The 13,901-nt window shown below is 54.0% G+C and overlaps 3 protein-coding genes across 4 annotated transcripts; 1 reads left to right on the plus strand and 2 right to left on the minus strand.

The window, feature by feature from the left end:
• Window positions 1-2,667: 2,667 nt before the first annotated feature.
• LOC119938148 (twinkle protein, mitochondrial-like) lies at window positions 2,668-7,968 on the minus strand. Of its 2 annotated transcripts, XM_038757854.1 has the most exons (6): window positions 7,003-7,092; window positions 6,763-6,889; window positions 5,942-6,182; window positions 5,408-5,515; window positions 4,845-4,986; window positions 2,668-3,868 (listed from the first exon to the last, which is right to left on the minus strand). In XM_038757854.1, the coding sequence occupies exons 2-6, from the start codon at window positions 6,869-6,871 to the stop codon at window positions 3,614-3,616; spliced, it is 855 nt and encodes a 284-aa protein (XP_038613782.1). In that variant the 5' UTR covers window positions 6,872-6,889; window positions 7,003-7,092; the 3' UTR covers window positions 2,668-3,613. The 2 variants fall into 2 exon arrangements, with proteins under 2 accessions (XP_038613782.1, XP_038613781.1); XM_038757853.1 differs by having other exon boundaries at window positions 6,763-7,968.
• A 127-nt stretch (window positions 7,969-8,095) lies between these two features.
• On the plus strand, window positions 8,096-11,285 carry MRPL43 (mitochondrial ribosomal protein L43). Its single transcript, XM_038757751.1, has 3 exons — window positions 8,096-8,246; window positions 10,197-10,303; window positions 10,925-11,285. Exons 1-3 carry the CDS (start codon window positions 8,116-8,118, stop codon window positions 11,155-11,157), a joined length of 471 nt encoding a protein of 156 aa, XP_038613679.1. The 5' UTR covers window positions 8,096-8,115; the 3' UTR covers window positions 11,158-11,285.
• A 388-nt stretch (window positions 11,286-11,673) lies between these two features.
• LOC119938721 lies at window positions 11,674-13,865 on the minus strand. Its single transcript, XM_038758626.1, has 3 exons — window positions 13,676-13,865; window positions 12,555-13,016; window positions 11,674-11,948 (listed from the first exon to the last, which is right to left on the minus strand). The coding sequence occupies exons 1-3, from the start codon at window positions 13,863-13,865 to the stop codon at window positions 11,755-11,757; spliced, it is 846 nt and encodes a 281-aa protein (XP_038614554.1). The 3' UTR covers window positions 11,674-11,754.
• Between the last annotated feature and the right edge of the window lie 36 nt (window positions 13,866-13,901).

Raw genomic sequence — 13,901 nt, forward strand, 5'->3', positions numbered from 1 at the left:
ATTTATTGAGCGCGTACTGTGTGCAGAGTACTGTACTAAGCGCTTGGGAAGTACAAGTTGACAACATACAGAGACGGTCCCTACCCAACCCTCATCCCCCCATCTTACCTCCTTCCCTTCCCCACAGCACCTATGTATGTTTGTACATATTTATTACTCCATTTATTTATTTTACTTGTACCTATCTATTCTATTTATTTTATTTTGTTAGTATGTTTGGTTTTGTTCTCTGTCTCCCCCTTCTAGACTGTGAGCCCGCTGTTGAGTAGGGACTGTCTCTATGTGTTGCCGACTTGTACTTCCCAAGCGCTTAGTACAGTGCTCTGCACACAGTAAGCACTCAATAAATGATTGATTGATTGTCTCCCCCTTCTAGATTGTGAGCCCACTGTTGGGTAGGGACTGTCTCTATGTTGCCAGCTTGTACTTCCCAAGCGCTTAGTACAGTGCTCTGCACACAGTAAGTGCTCAATATATACAATTGATTGATTGATTGTCTCCCCCTTCTAGACTGTGAGCCCACTGTTGGGTAGGGACTGTCTCTATATGTTGCCAGCTTGTACTTCCCAAGCGCTTAGTACAGTGCTCTGCACACAGTAAGCACTCAATAAATACGATTGATTGATTGATTAAGCCCTTACTATGTGCAAAGCACTGTTCTAAGCGCAGGGGAGGTTACAAGGTGATCAGGTTGTCCCTCGGGGGGCTCACAGTCTTCATCCCCATTTGACAGATGAGGTAACTGAGGCCCAGAGAAGTGAAGTGACTTGCCCTAAGTCACACAGCTAACTGGCAGAGCTGGGATTTGAACCCATGACCTCTGACTCCAAAACCCGGGCTCTTTTCCACTGAGCCACGCTGCTTCTCTGTTGAGTGCTCACTGGGTGCAAACCACTGTAATAATAATAATAATAATAATCATGGCATTTATTAAGCGCTTACTATGTGCAAAGCACTGTTCTAAGCACTGGGGAGGTTACAAGGTGATCAGGTTGTCCCACGGGGGGGCTCACAGTCTTCATCCCCATTTTACAGATGAGGGAACTGAGGCACAGAGAAGTGACTTGCCCAAAGTCACACAGCTGACAATTGGCGGAGCCAGAATTTGAACCCATGACCTCTGACTCCAAAGCCGGGGCTCTTTCCAAAGCTTGGGAGAGTTAGCTATAAACAAATTCCTGCCCACAACCAGATCACGGTCTAAAGGGGTAGACATTAACATAAATAAATGAATTACAGATATATACATATGTGCTGTGGAATACATATTAAACAGTTAATAATGATGGTATTTGTTAAGCACTTACTATGTGCAAAACACTGTTCTAAGCGCTGGAGAGGATACAAGGTGATCAGGTTGTCCCCCATGGGGCTCACAGTCAATCCCCATTTTACAGATGAGGTAACAGGCACAGAGAAGTTAAGTGACTTGCCCAAAGCCACACAGCTGCCAAGCGACAGAGTCAGTATCTGAACCCATGACCTCTGCCCTGGCTCTTTCCACTGATGTGTGCTGTGGAATATATGAAACAGTTAATATGTGTGGAGCACTAGACTAAGCACCAGGAGGGAATATACAGGTGGGAATTAGACACGGTCCCTGACTCTCATGGGGCTCACAATCTATTTAATACTGATAATAACAATAATGGCATTAGTTGAGTGCTTACTATGTGCAAAGCACTGTTCTAAGCCCTGCGGAGTATACAAAGGGATCAGGCTGTCCCACGTAGGGCTCACAGTCTTAATCCCTATTTTACAGGCAAGGTAACTAAGGCACAGAGAAGTTAAGTGACTTGCCCAAAGTCACACAGCAGACAAGTGGAGGAGCCGGATTTAGAACCCATGACCTCTGACTCCCAAGCCCAGGTTCTTTCCACTGAGCCATGCTGCTTCTCATTATTAATATTAATGAGTAATAATAATGATATTGATAATGGTATCTCAAGCACTTACTGTGTGTCAAGCACTTTTCTGAGCACTGGGGAAGGTACAAGGTAATCAGGTTGGATGCAATTCTTGTCCCTAATGGGGCTCACAATACTGAACCCCATTTTGTAGATGAAGAAACTGAGGCACAGAGAAGTTAAATGACTTGCCTAAGGTCACAAAGCTGACTCGTGGCAGAGCAGGGATTAGAATCCATGACCCCTGACTCCCAGGACCATGCTCCTTCCACTCGACCACGATGCTTCTCCGGAAGAAAAATTCCCCAGCAGCACGTGGCTTGGACACTGAGTTCAATTCACCAGAAAACGTTAAGGGGGTGGCCGGAGGAAGTATGGGAAAGAAGAGTTATTTCTAATGTTTGAAAACGGCCACGGACAATTCCCCTTCTGCTTGTAATTTAGGTGGGGCAGGGGGAGAGAAAAATTTGGATCCCACTAAATGCTGGCATATAAGCGCTTAGTACAGTGCTCTGCACACAGTAAGCGCTCAATAAATACAATTGATGATGATATAGTGAATGCTTAACAAATAACCAAAAAAAAAGGCTAATCAGGTTGGACACAGTCCATGTCCCATTTAGGGTTCAGTCTTAATCCCCATTTTACAGATGAAGTAATGAGGCACAAGGTCACACAGCAGACAAGTGGCAGAGCTGGGACTAGAACCCAAGTCCTCTGCCACCCAGGCCCATGCCTTATCCACTGGACCTGACTCAAGTTTAAAGTTTTAAGCTTTTAATCAATTCAGGCAATAAATGACTCCTGGGGACCAAACCCGAGCACAGATAAATGGAAGCTAAAAACCCAACTCTTTCAACACAAAAAATGCCAAAGAGATCAATGTGGGCTCCTCCCTGGAAGCCCCTTAGGCCTCGGAGTCGTATTCGGCCCTGCGGAGAGGACTGGAGGGACAGTGGCAGGGAAGGACCGGTAGCCCAGGCTGAATTCATGGGCACAAGGTCCTGCCCCATACCCCCAGTGCCCTGACCTTCTCCGTTTCCACTGGTCATTCAAGAGCCCAGGTCTCTATTCATTTTTCAAAAACGGCGTTTTTGTGCGTTTGTGCCAGCAGGAGCGGATGGATGCCCCTGGCCTGACTTGCTGGGGGGTGGGGTGGCTTCTGGCTCAGCCCTAAGGCTGCCGCCCACCAGTCACACTCTCCTCCTCCCCCTCACCGGCTGTACCCCTGCCAGCCTCCATTCCAGCTTACCTGGTTATGGGGGACCACAGACCCTTAGCCCACAGTGCCCCCCACCCCGCCGGTCCCTTCCACCTGCTGTCCTCCCCGCCTGCTCTCTTCCTCTAAGGAGCTGCAAACCTTCCCCGTCATGGGGCCAGCCTGGTGGAGATCATGGCCCCGAGCCCCCACAGCTGGGTCAACCTCATGGCCTGCTGTCCAGACAGACAGACAGATATGCTATGTCTGCCCTCAAGGCCCAGGGTCATACTGGCGCCCCAGGACACCCAAGGCCAGAGGACCCAGGGACGGTCAATAGGACGAGGGTGACACCTGGCCCTCTGGTAGCGAAGGGTGCCATGGAGCTGCTCTTTGCGGGGGCAGGTAGACACCAACCCCTCCATCCCACAGCCTGCTGCTCCCTGTCCTCACGCCCCAGCTCTGAGCTGGGGTGGTAGTGGGGTGGCCGATCTGGGAACAGCTGACCTCACAGCTCCCCTGGGGCCTCCTCCTCCTTACTGGCCCCCGGGGCCTTGGGGGAGGCCAGATGGTTGCCTTCCTTTCCCTTCTTGGGCCGAGCTTTGCCCTTGACTGGGGGGGAGAAGGTCAACGAGGTCTTGCAGAACTCCAGCGGAAAGGTGCCCAAATCCCCGTCAAAGCGGTTCTTGGCCACCTGCAGGTAGCGCTTGGCCGGAGCTGTTACCAGCTTCCTGTCCTGGAGGATGAGGACGTTGTCTGCCACCTGGAGTGACGGGACAAAAAAGTGTGTGTTCATTAATTAAATCATATTTACTAAGCTCTTACTGTGTGCAAAGCACTATACTAAGCACTTGGGAGAGGACAACATAACAACAGACATGTTCCCTGCCCACAACGGGCTCACGGTCTGGAGGTGGAGACAGACGTTAATATACATAAATAAATAAAAAATATGTGGGTGTTGGCGGGGCTGGGGGTTACTATGAAAGTGGGCTGCTCAGATAAATGTGTGTGAACCTATACATGAAAGGGATTTAATAGCCAGCACTTGTCTCATGAAGCGGGTAAGAGCACGGTTTTTCCCTTATTACTGAAGAGTCTCTAGGGGAGGAGCCAGGAAGAGGAGGTCTGGAATGGCTGGGAGGTCATGACGTTCATGTCTTCGGCAGGAGACTGACAGAAAGGATACAGTGTTGAGAAGAGAGATGCTCGAGTCTTGAGACCAGCAGATGAGGAAAGAAAGGAAGACAGAAGAAAAGGAGAGGAGGAAGCGGGCTGGGGCTACTGTAGGGGGACTTGTTCATGGCGAGGAAGGCCAGAGAACCACATGGGAGTAATAAGAAAGAAGGCCAGCTGGGGAGGTAGGGGTGAGACCCGGCACCTGCCTGCCTGCCACCCTGGGGGCTCCTACAGCCCCGGGGACCCTCCCTTGGAGGAGAGCACTGAGGCTGAGCCCCCTCTCTCAGATTCCCTGGGAACAAGAGCTTGAAAAGCAAAAACCCAGGGTTCTCACCTCACAGAATAACTCCACTCAAGTAATTGAAAAGTGACTTTGTGCACGCTCCAACTGTTGGTCAATCTGGATGAGGCCACCCTGAGCCGGCGGCGCTGCCTAGCCCAGGGAACAGCCGGGCCCAGAACCCTTGAGTCCCCCACGCTGGGCTCCCTGTCCAGCCTCTGCTGAGCGGGGCAGCCCTGGACCTGGGCTCACGCTTGCAGGGCCCACCTGGCTCACTCACCTCAGCCGATCGAGAAATGGACTCTGTCTGCAGCTCTCTTTTGTCATCCTCTTTATGGGGGTGGACGACCAGGGTCACGTGGCAGCCGCTGTCGGTGGCGAACTTCCTCAATGCCCCAATGACGTTGTCCTGGGCCGTGAGCCTGTCAGGCCGAGCCGGCCGCGGAGGGAGATTGGGAGAGGAGGTGGTGATGTGGGGCTACGGAGAAGGCGGGAGGGGAGAGGGGGATTCCAGTTCTATCGGGGCGGCTGACCAGACTACAAATTCTCTCCTCAACTAAGGGTCCCGGAAGCCGCTCCCCGCCCTCATGGCCCCACTTGTCCAGACCACGTCACCTATCTCCCTTTCTCCCTCCATCCCTCCCTTCCTGTCTCTGAGGCTTGGGAGAGAAGCAGGCAGGCGGGACCCTCCTTTGTGGGAGGTCTCTAAGCCCCTATGGGGAAAGGAGGTAGGGGTGGGTGTCCAGGCCATAGCGAGGAAGGAACCAGGCTCTCCAGCCAAGGGAGAGGACAACTGGCAACCTACTTTGCAGGCGGCAGGGCTGGGGTGGGAGGGAAGAGTACCTGTCTGCCGACCGCTGCCCTTGTCCCATCACCAACTGCAGGTTGTCGATGATGACGTGGCAGACGTCATGCACGTGGACTGCAAGGTGCATGGTGTCCAACACGGTACTGGGGGAAGAGACAGCAGGATGAGTTTTCGCTTGTGCGCGCACACGTGCACACACAGACACGGATCAAATGCCTAGAGACTCCTCTTCCTCTCCAACTGCATCACCCCAGCCTAAACTTTGAGGAACACAGGAGACGAGTGCCCTGCTTAAATCCTTTGGGGTCCTAGCCAGTCCCCTATGCCCCTACCCAAAATGTTTTCAGAGGGTTCCAAGTCACCCGCCTGAATAGTTTTTAGTAGTAGTAGAAGCAGTATTTACTAAGCGCTTAGTGTGTACAGAACAGTACTTAGTGCTAGGCGAGAATACACGTGTGGTTACTGCACATAGTCTAAGCCCCCACACTGACCGAAGGGCTGGCCCCCAACTCTCCCCAAATGACTGTGATCTGTGGGTCTCGCTGGTGAGGGGTGACGGGTTCACGCACTTGATGTTCTGCTGCCCATGCAAGGTCATGAAGTAGAGCGGCAGGTCCTCAAATCTGTCGGCCCACGCGTCATCCTGGTTCGGCTCCTCCTCCAGCCGCCCCCGGGAGAACTGGGTGAGCATGACCTGGACCAGCCGCTCGTTGCCGATCTCAAAGCTGCCCCACAGCGTGCTCACCCCCTGTGTCCACAGGTCTAGCGAGTACTCGCTGATGAACGTTGTCTTCCCGCTGCCCGTCCGCCCTGGCCGGGGAGAGGGAGGGCGCATCACGTGGGTGAGGGACGGGACGGGGGCGGGACCCCTTGCCCGGTCCCCAAACCCCATCTCCCAGACAAGGGCCTCGGTCCCTCCTGGATCCAGTTGGCAGGAAGATGGGCAAGGCAAGGGTGGGAGTGCCTCCCCTAAATCCAACCTGCCTATTACAGGCCTCTTCAGCCCCCCAGGGCCAAGCTCGCTTGTTGTGGGACAATCCTGGCTGGTTTTAGCTTCTACGGTGGGGGGAAATATTCTGTGTGGGATCCTCATGGTCAGGGCAATAGTGACCCAACGTGCTTGAAGGTGCGGGATCCAAGAAGGGAGACGGAGACATGGGGGCCTGAAACAAACCCTTCTCCCCAGGATTCCCAGGCCAGCATGACTTGAAACCTGTCCTGTCCTTCTGCGGTACTTCTCCTACGCTTAGTGTGTTGCATTCAGGAACCTTGAGTGCAGGATCCGGCAGGAAGCGGTGGGAAAGGCTGGTTCCAGCCCAGGCCTTTTCGGAGACCCAAACCCGGGAAGCGCAAAGCAGGGCACCAGGGGAGAGGAACTGGACACACTGACCTGTGACGATGGTGAGCTCCCCCTTACGATGCCCCTTCAGGAGACGGTTCAGGTCCGGGAAGCGGCTCCACCGGACACCGGCCACCTGCTCGGCGTTGGCCAGTTCCATCAGCACTTCGTCACAGACCTGGCGGAAGGAGACGATGCCCTTGGGGTGGTGGGCCGGCTGGGCCGTGCCCAGGATGTGGGGCAAGCTCAGGCCCCGGGACAGGGCGTCCAGGGGGCGAGGCCGCTGCTCACTGGGCACCACCAGCCAGCAGCGCTCCGGGTTCAGTTTGCGGGAGAAGAGCTTGGCGGCCTCCCAGGAGCGCAGATCGTCCCCGAGCCACAGCACGATGCGCTCGAAGGGCTCCAGGTAAGGAAGCAGGGCGGGGGCCAGGCAGGCCGTGCTGCGGGGCAGGGCCAGCGTGGGCTTCCCCGTGGCCTGGTGCAGGGCGAGACAGTCCAGCTCCCGCCCGGTGAGCACCACCTCGGTGTCCATCCTGCCGACGAGCGGCAGGCCGAACAGGTTGAGGTAGGCGGCCGGCCGCGGCAGGGTGGTCTCCACGTGGCCGTCGCCCTCCGCCCCCAGCAGCTTGAGGCCGCGCAGCCCGCTCCCACCGCGTGGGCAGAACCAGGGGAACACGAGGCTCCGGGCCCCGCGCAAGTAGCGCACGGAGAAGCGGCTCAGTGTGGAGGCCGACAGCGGGGACAGGCCGAAGGCGGCCCGGGCGGCCTCCCGCTCCTCGGCTGGCAGCTCCCAAAGCGGCACAGCTCGGGCCCACAGCCGCCGTGCCGCCTCGGCGTCGGACGAGCCCAGGACCGGCTCCCCCGGACGCTCCGGGGGCCCTCCCCCCGACACCTCCACGCGGGCCTGAAAGTCCTGCCAGCTGCCCTCCGCCTGGGTGGCCCTGCACAGGAACCGGCCCGTCGTCTTGTCGATGTAGAGGCCGCCGTCCTCCCCGTCCCTTTCCCCGTGTCCGGCGAAGGGGCTGGGGAGGTGGAGGCAGCAGTGCCCGTCGCGGAAGGGGATGCCTCGGGCCCGCAGGTACTGGCAGATTTCGGTCAGAGTCACGGGCACCTCCCTCAACTTGAGGAGGGGCAGGGGCTTCTTCCTCAGCGAACGACGGGCGGGCAGGGGGTCCAGGGAGAGGCCCCGGGGGTGACGGAAGGCGAGCAGGGGCCGGGCGCAAGGGCGGATCCACATCGCAAGGAAAGGGGTTAAAACAGGCCAACCTTCCCTTCCCTTCCCAGACGCCTCCGCGCCCAGGAGGTCACCGTTTGGCCCCCCCCCCCGCCCCGCCCCGCCCCGCCCCTGACCCTGGAAGTACTACCTTCTCCCGGGGCCCGGGAAGTCCCCCCTCCCCGCCGGCCATGACGGGGCGCGGCACCGCCAGCCGGTTCCTCGGCAGCGTTTTGCACAACGGGCTGGGCCGCTACGTGCAGCAGCTGCAGCGGCTCAGCCTCACCTTCAGCAGGGACGCGCAGACCTCCCGCGGCGTCAGGTGCGGCCGACCCCCACCGGGCTTGGGGGGCAGAGGGCAGAGGTCAGGGGTTCCAACCCCGGCCCTGCCCATTGCCACCTGTGCGGGACCTCGGGCAAGTCACTGCGCTTCTCTGGGCCTCCCCTTTCCCACAGCACCTGTATATATGTATATATGTTTGTACGGATTTATTACTCTATTTTACTTGTACGTATCTACTCTATTTTATTTTAATATGTTTTGTTCTCTGTCTCCCTCGTCCTCCCCCTCTCCATCCCCCCGCCTTACCTCCTTCCTTTCCCCACATCACCTGTATATATGTCTATATGTTTGTACGGATTTATTACTCTATTTATTTTTTGTACATATCTACTCTATTTTGTTAATATGTTTTGTTCTCTGTCTCCCTCGTCCTCCCCCCTCCATCCCCCCCGCCTTACCTCCTTCCTTTCCCCACATCACCTGTATATATGTTTGTACGGATTTATTACTCTATTTTACTTGTACATATCTACTTTGTATATTTTATTTTGTTAATATGTTTTGTTCTCTGCCTCCCTCGTCCTCCTCCTCTCCATCCCCCCCGCCTTACCTCCTTCCCTTCCCCACAGCACCTGTGTATATGTTTGTACATATTTATTACTCTGTTTATTTTACTTGTACATATCTATTCTATTTATTTTATTTTGTTAATATGTTTTGTTCTCTGTCTCCCTCGTCCTCCCCCTCTCCATCCCCCCCGCCGTACCTCCTTCCTTTCCCCACAGCACCTGTATATATGGATATATGTTTGTACGGGTTTATTACTCTATTTATTTTACTTGTACATATCTACTCTATTTTATTAATATGTCTTGTTCTCTGTCCCCCTCGTCCTCCCCCTCTCCATCCCCCCCGCCTTACCTCCTTCCCTTCCCCACAGCACCTGTATATATGTTTGTACGTATTTATTACTCTATTTATTTATTTTACTTGTACATATCTATCCTATTTATTTTATTTTGTTCATACGTTTTATTTTGTTCTCTGTCTCCCTCCCCCTCCCCCTCTCCATCCCCCCCCGCCTTACCTCCTTCCCTTCCCCACAGCACCTATATATGTTTGTACGTATTTATTACTCTATTTATTTTACTTGTACATATCTATTCTATGTATTTTATTTTGTTAATGTTTTGTTTTGTTCTCTGTCTCCCTCGTCCTCCCCCTCTCCATCCCCCCCGCCTTACCTCCTTCCCTTCCCCACAGCACCTGTATATATGTTTGTACGGATTTATTACTCTATTTATTTTACTTGTACATATCTACTCTATTTTATTTTGTTAATATGTTTTGTTCTCTGTCTCCCTCATCCTCCCCCTCTCCATCCCCCCCGCCTTACCTCCTTCCCTTCCCCACAGCACCTATATATATGTATATATGTTTGTACGGATTTATTACTGTATTTATTTTACTTGTACATATCTATTCTATTTACTTTATTTTGTTAATATGTTTTGTTTTGTTCTGTCTCCCTCGTCTTCCCCCCTCCATCCCCCCGCCTTACCTCCTTCCCTTCCCCACAGCACCTGTACGTATGTATATGTTTGTACGTATTTATTACTCTATTTTACTTGTATATACGTATTCTATTTATTTTATTTTGTTAATATGTTTTGTTGTCTGTCTCCCCCTTCTAGACTGTGAGCCCGCTGTTGGGTAGGGACCGTCTCTATATGTTGCCAACTTGGACTTCCCAAGCGCTTAGTACAGTGCTCTGCACACAGTAAGCGCTCAATAAATCCGATTGATTGATTGATGGGGACTAAGACTGTGAGCCCCCCTTGGGACAACCTGATCACCTTGTAACCTCCCCAGCGCTTAGAACAGTGCTTTGCACAAAGTAAGTGCTTAGCAAATACCATTATTATTACCCCAGCGAGGGTGGGAGGGGGAGGAGGGTCCATGCCCCAGGTGACTGGACTTCCCCCGCAGGGACTACATAGAGACGCGGATCCTGGACTTTGCCAAGAAGAACCCCGGGGTCGTGGTGTACCTGAACCCCAAGCCCTGCCGCGTGCCCAAGCTGGTGACCGAGTACCGTGAGTCGGGGCCGGGGGTTCGGATGGGGCTTCTGGGGTGGCTGGGGATGAGAACCGTCCTCCTCGTAGGGATTTTCTTTCTAAAAGTAGCCTGCGCAGCCGGGCCCACATTCCCCTCCAAATCCCTCAACAGCCAACTCCTGTCTCTTGGGTTTTGGGACCGACGGGCAAAGGTGGAGCTGCCGACTTCCCCCTCCACTTCTCCCTCCATCCCAAATGCCCTTTAAGATCGTTGTGGGCAGGAAAAGTGTCTGTTTATGGATGAATTGTACTTTCCCAAGCACCTAGAACAGCACTCTGCATGCAGTAAGCGCTCAGTAAATACGATCGACTGAAATTCCAGTAGCTGTACACTGGTAAAGGAGAACAGCCCATTCTGCAGAGGAAAAAGTGACCTGCCTTTCCTGCTGTCCTTCTTTCTCCCCGCCCCTCCCCAGTCCCAAATACACAGGACTGGCAGGGGGTGCTTGGGGTCTAAAATTAAACCTTGTGGTCCCCTAGACTAGGACCAGGGCCAGCAAGGGCAAAGATTTGGGACTAGTTGGCCAGCTGATCAGCTCTGGGTAGTCGGTGTGGCTTATTCGCTCCCTAACACTGATGCCCTCTCGACAATCTCCACAGTGAACGGTGCAGTGAGAGAGGAGCCCGTCACCAATAAGAACGTGGATCAGATTGCCGAACTGATCCAGACCCGGGCTAACCAATCCGGGCTGGAGATCATCCGTATCCGGAAGCCTTACCACACAGACACGCCGAGCATTCAGGGTCAGTGGCATCCATTCACCAACAAGCCTCCGACGCTGACAGTAAAGGACCTCCAGAGAAACAACACGGCAAGGGCGCTGCAGGAATGAGAGGACCGAGGGGAAAGTGATTGAGTGATGCGCTCGAACCTTTGCTCTCTTTCCCTAGCCTTTTTATTGGTATTACTCTGTGAATAAAGCTACTGGCAGTGGGGAGTCTCTCCAGTGCAATCAAGTCACTCCAGCTTCGTGATCTCCATCTTGTGACTTTTCTTTCCCCTTTTTAACGAAGAGAAAAAGTTCCCTAATCCTTAGCGTCCCTCAGGGACTCACACACAATCCAGAAAGATCTCCTGGGGTGTAGAAGCTAGCCACGGATGTGTTTGTGGGTCAGTAACAATAATAATGGTACTTACTATGTGCCAAGCACTGGAGTAGATAAAAGTTAATCAGGTTGGGCACAGTTCCTGTCCCACATAGGGTTCATATTCTTAATCCCCATTTTACCAGTGAGGTAACTGAGACTTAGAGAAGTTACTTGCCTAAGGTCACACAGCAGACATGGTGGGGCCGGGATTAGGACCTGGGTTCTAACACAGTAAGTGCTCAATAAATACGATTGATTGATTGATTGCCAGGCCCCAGGCTCTATCCAGTAAGCCAAGCTGCTGCTTCAGTATTTCCCCTGGAGCTCTGGGCTGAGTCCTGTCAGGGTGGGATTTCCAAGTTTGACTCCTCTGCATCTGGGTCCAGGTCTGGTCCAGCAGTCCCCTGGGGTGGGTGCGGTGGGAGCGTGGATGGGGGCATGGCCCTCCTCTCACCACCTGTTGTGCTAGGAGATGGGACTGACCGGAGAGCAGCCTCTGGGTGCCCAGCCTCAGTCAGCGCTGCCCCGTCCGCTTCTGTGCGGCAAAGAGATAACGCTGGTTGGGGGATTGGGAGCCCATGCAGGATCCGCTGCCACAGCCGAGCTCAATGCAATGGCACCCTGGGGAATGGCAGACCATATGACTGGTGCTTGCTGGGACTTGTAGACCCAACAGGCCTCTGTGAACAGGTGTGAAATATTGTACCTTGGGGTGGGGGACCTCAGAACCCAACTGCTTCCTGAGATAACGGCATGAATGCCAGGGAGGGGAGGGGGTTGCTGGCCCAAGCCCAGCCCCTCAAGCCTCTGCTGGAATCTTGCCAGGTATAAATGGTCTCTTGCCTCCCAAAAGGCAGAGGCCTGAAGGTGTTATGTGGATGAGGGTCGTGCCTGATTGGATTATCTTTATATCCTGCTCTGGTGCTTAGCACGTAGCAAGTGATTAATAAATACTATTATAGTCATCAAGCCCCCCCTCTGCCTCTTCTGGACCCCCAGAGCTGCCCATGACCTGTTGCTTTAGTTCAGCCCCCACAAAAGATGGAGAAGTTCCACCTTGGGTTCCCATATCACCCTGGAGCAGGGTAGCCTTAGGAAAAGTAGCAATCCAACCTGAAAGACCAGCTTCACTGGGACCAACCTGCAGCGTGTAGGGCTGAGCAGTGATGCCGGTACCGCTCGCTGCCTCTCAAGGAGGAACCTTGAATGGGGGAGCGCAAACAAGTGGAGGGGAAAGAGCGGCTTGCGGCATTTCGGAACCTCCCTGGGGCTTCCCAGGATGCTGGGGGAGGCAAATGATGGTGGGAGAAATGGGGGAAGGTGGTGAGAATCTGCTCAGCAGCAGGGCCCCTGCAGGGCTTCCGGCTACTGATGCGTGACTGCCGGAACAACTGGGCTTGTGGGGGCAGGCCCAAGGCAAGGAGCACAGTGTGGGACCCACTGGAGAGCCCAGCTCTCACCTCCCAGAAAAGGGCGAGGGTTTGCCCTGGGTTTGTGCAGCCCGTTCTGAGCTCAGCAGCAGTAATAGTATTTACCAAGTGCCCACAGGGTGCTAAGCACTGGGGGGAAAATACAAGTTTGAGAGTTAGACACCATCCCTGGTCTCCAGGGGATGCACACTCTACAAGGACTTAGCAAAGTGGCTGGTCCAGAAGCACTCAATAAATGTAACAATCCCCTCACCTCTCTAGATGCTTAGTGGGGGCAGAGAACTGCAATAAGTGCTTGCGGTACTACAATACAGAGTTGGTAGACTTCTTCCCCACCCACAAGGAGCTTAGAGTCTCCAGCCAGACTGCGGTGCCTTGGGTACCCCCAGCCCAACCCTCTCTGTTTAAGCCAGTAAGGGACTGGCAGCCCTATCTGCCAGGCCTGGCTCAAGGCCTGTACGGAGCTCAGTGGGCTACAGGGCTCACTAATGGGAGTAACTGTACAGGTAAAGAAGGGTAGATGCAGTTCCCAGCAAGTTGTCTCCCCTAGAACTCCCTGCAGGAATAATTGTAGTATTTAAGTGCTATGTGCCACCCACTGTTCCAACACCAGGGAGGATACAAGATAATCAGGTCCCACATAGGGCTCACAGTCTAAATAGGAGGGAGAATGGGTATTATCCCCACTTTGCAGAGAAGAGAGCTGAGGCACAGACAAGTGACTTGCCCGAGCCCAGCCTCTGGTCACTAGGTGGTCAGAGCTGGTTTGAGTGGGGCTAGAGCTCAGCCACCCATTCCTCTCCAACTGCTCAGAGCCACCCTGACCCCCGACCTTTCCAAGGGTAGGTGGGGACCAACTCCACAGACCACACGGGGATGCCTGGGTTTTGGGCGTTTACTGACGGCTGGTGGGGGGAGGAGGGCGCAGGGGACAGAATGGACTCACAGAGCCTGTGCGGTGCTGCTTCGGCCCCTGTGCCTCGTGGGAGGGGGACAGATGGGAGGTAATAAAATAAAGCCATTCTCATAATAAATACATTCAACCTGGGGGCCAGAGG

Source organism: Tachyglossus aculeatus, chromosome 16 (genome assembly GCF_015852505.1).
Source record: "Tachyglossus aculeatus isolate mTacAcu1 chromosome 16, mTacAcu1.pri, whole genome shotgun sequence".
Classification (NCBI taxonomy): Eukaryota; Metazoa; Chordata; class Mammalia; order Monotremata; family Tachyglossidae; genus Tachyglossus; species Tachyglossus aculeatus.

Bases quoted from the DNA above. Each gene is read 5' to 3' on its own strand.
- LOC119938148 (XM_038757853.1), bottom strand. From the start codon at position 7,948: ATGTGGATCCGCCCTTGCGCCCGGCCCCTGCTCGCCTTCCGTCACCCC. The intron at 6,183-6,762 runs GTCAGTGTGTCC...CTCCCCGGCCAG, and splicing joins GGAGCTCACCATCGTCACAG to GGCGGACGGGCAGCGGGAAG. The intron at 5,516-5,941 runs GTGCGTGAACCC...CTCTTCCCCCAG, and splicing joins CATGGGCAGCAGAACATCAA to TACCGTGTTGGACACCATGC.
- MRPL43 (XM_038757751.1), top strand. From the start codon at position 8,116: ATGACGGGGCGCGGCACCGCCAGCCGGTTCCTCGGCAGCGTTTTGCAC. The intron at 8,247-10,196 runs GTGCGGCCGACC...CTTCCCCCGCAG, and splicing joins CAGACCTCCCGCGGCGTCAG to GGACTACATAGAGACGCGGA. The intron at 10,304-10,924 runs GTGAGTCGGGGC...CAATCTCCACAG, and splicing joins CAAGCTGGTGACCGAGTACC to TGAACGGTGCAGTGAGAGAG.
- LOC119938721 (XM_038758626.1), bottom strand. From the start codon at position 13,865: ATGGCTTTATTTTATTACCTCCCATCTGTCCCCCTCCCACGAGGCACA. The intron at 13,017-13,675 runs GTCGGGGGTCAG...CATCCCCTGGAG, and splicing joins CCCCACCTACCCTTGGAAAG to ACCAGGGATGGTGTCTAACT. The intron at 11,949-12,554 runs GTTGGTCCCAGT...TTTGCCGCACAG, and splicing joins CTCAGCCCTACACGCTGCAG to AAGCGGACGGGGCAGCGCTG.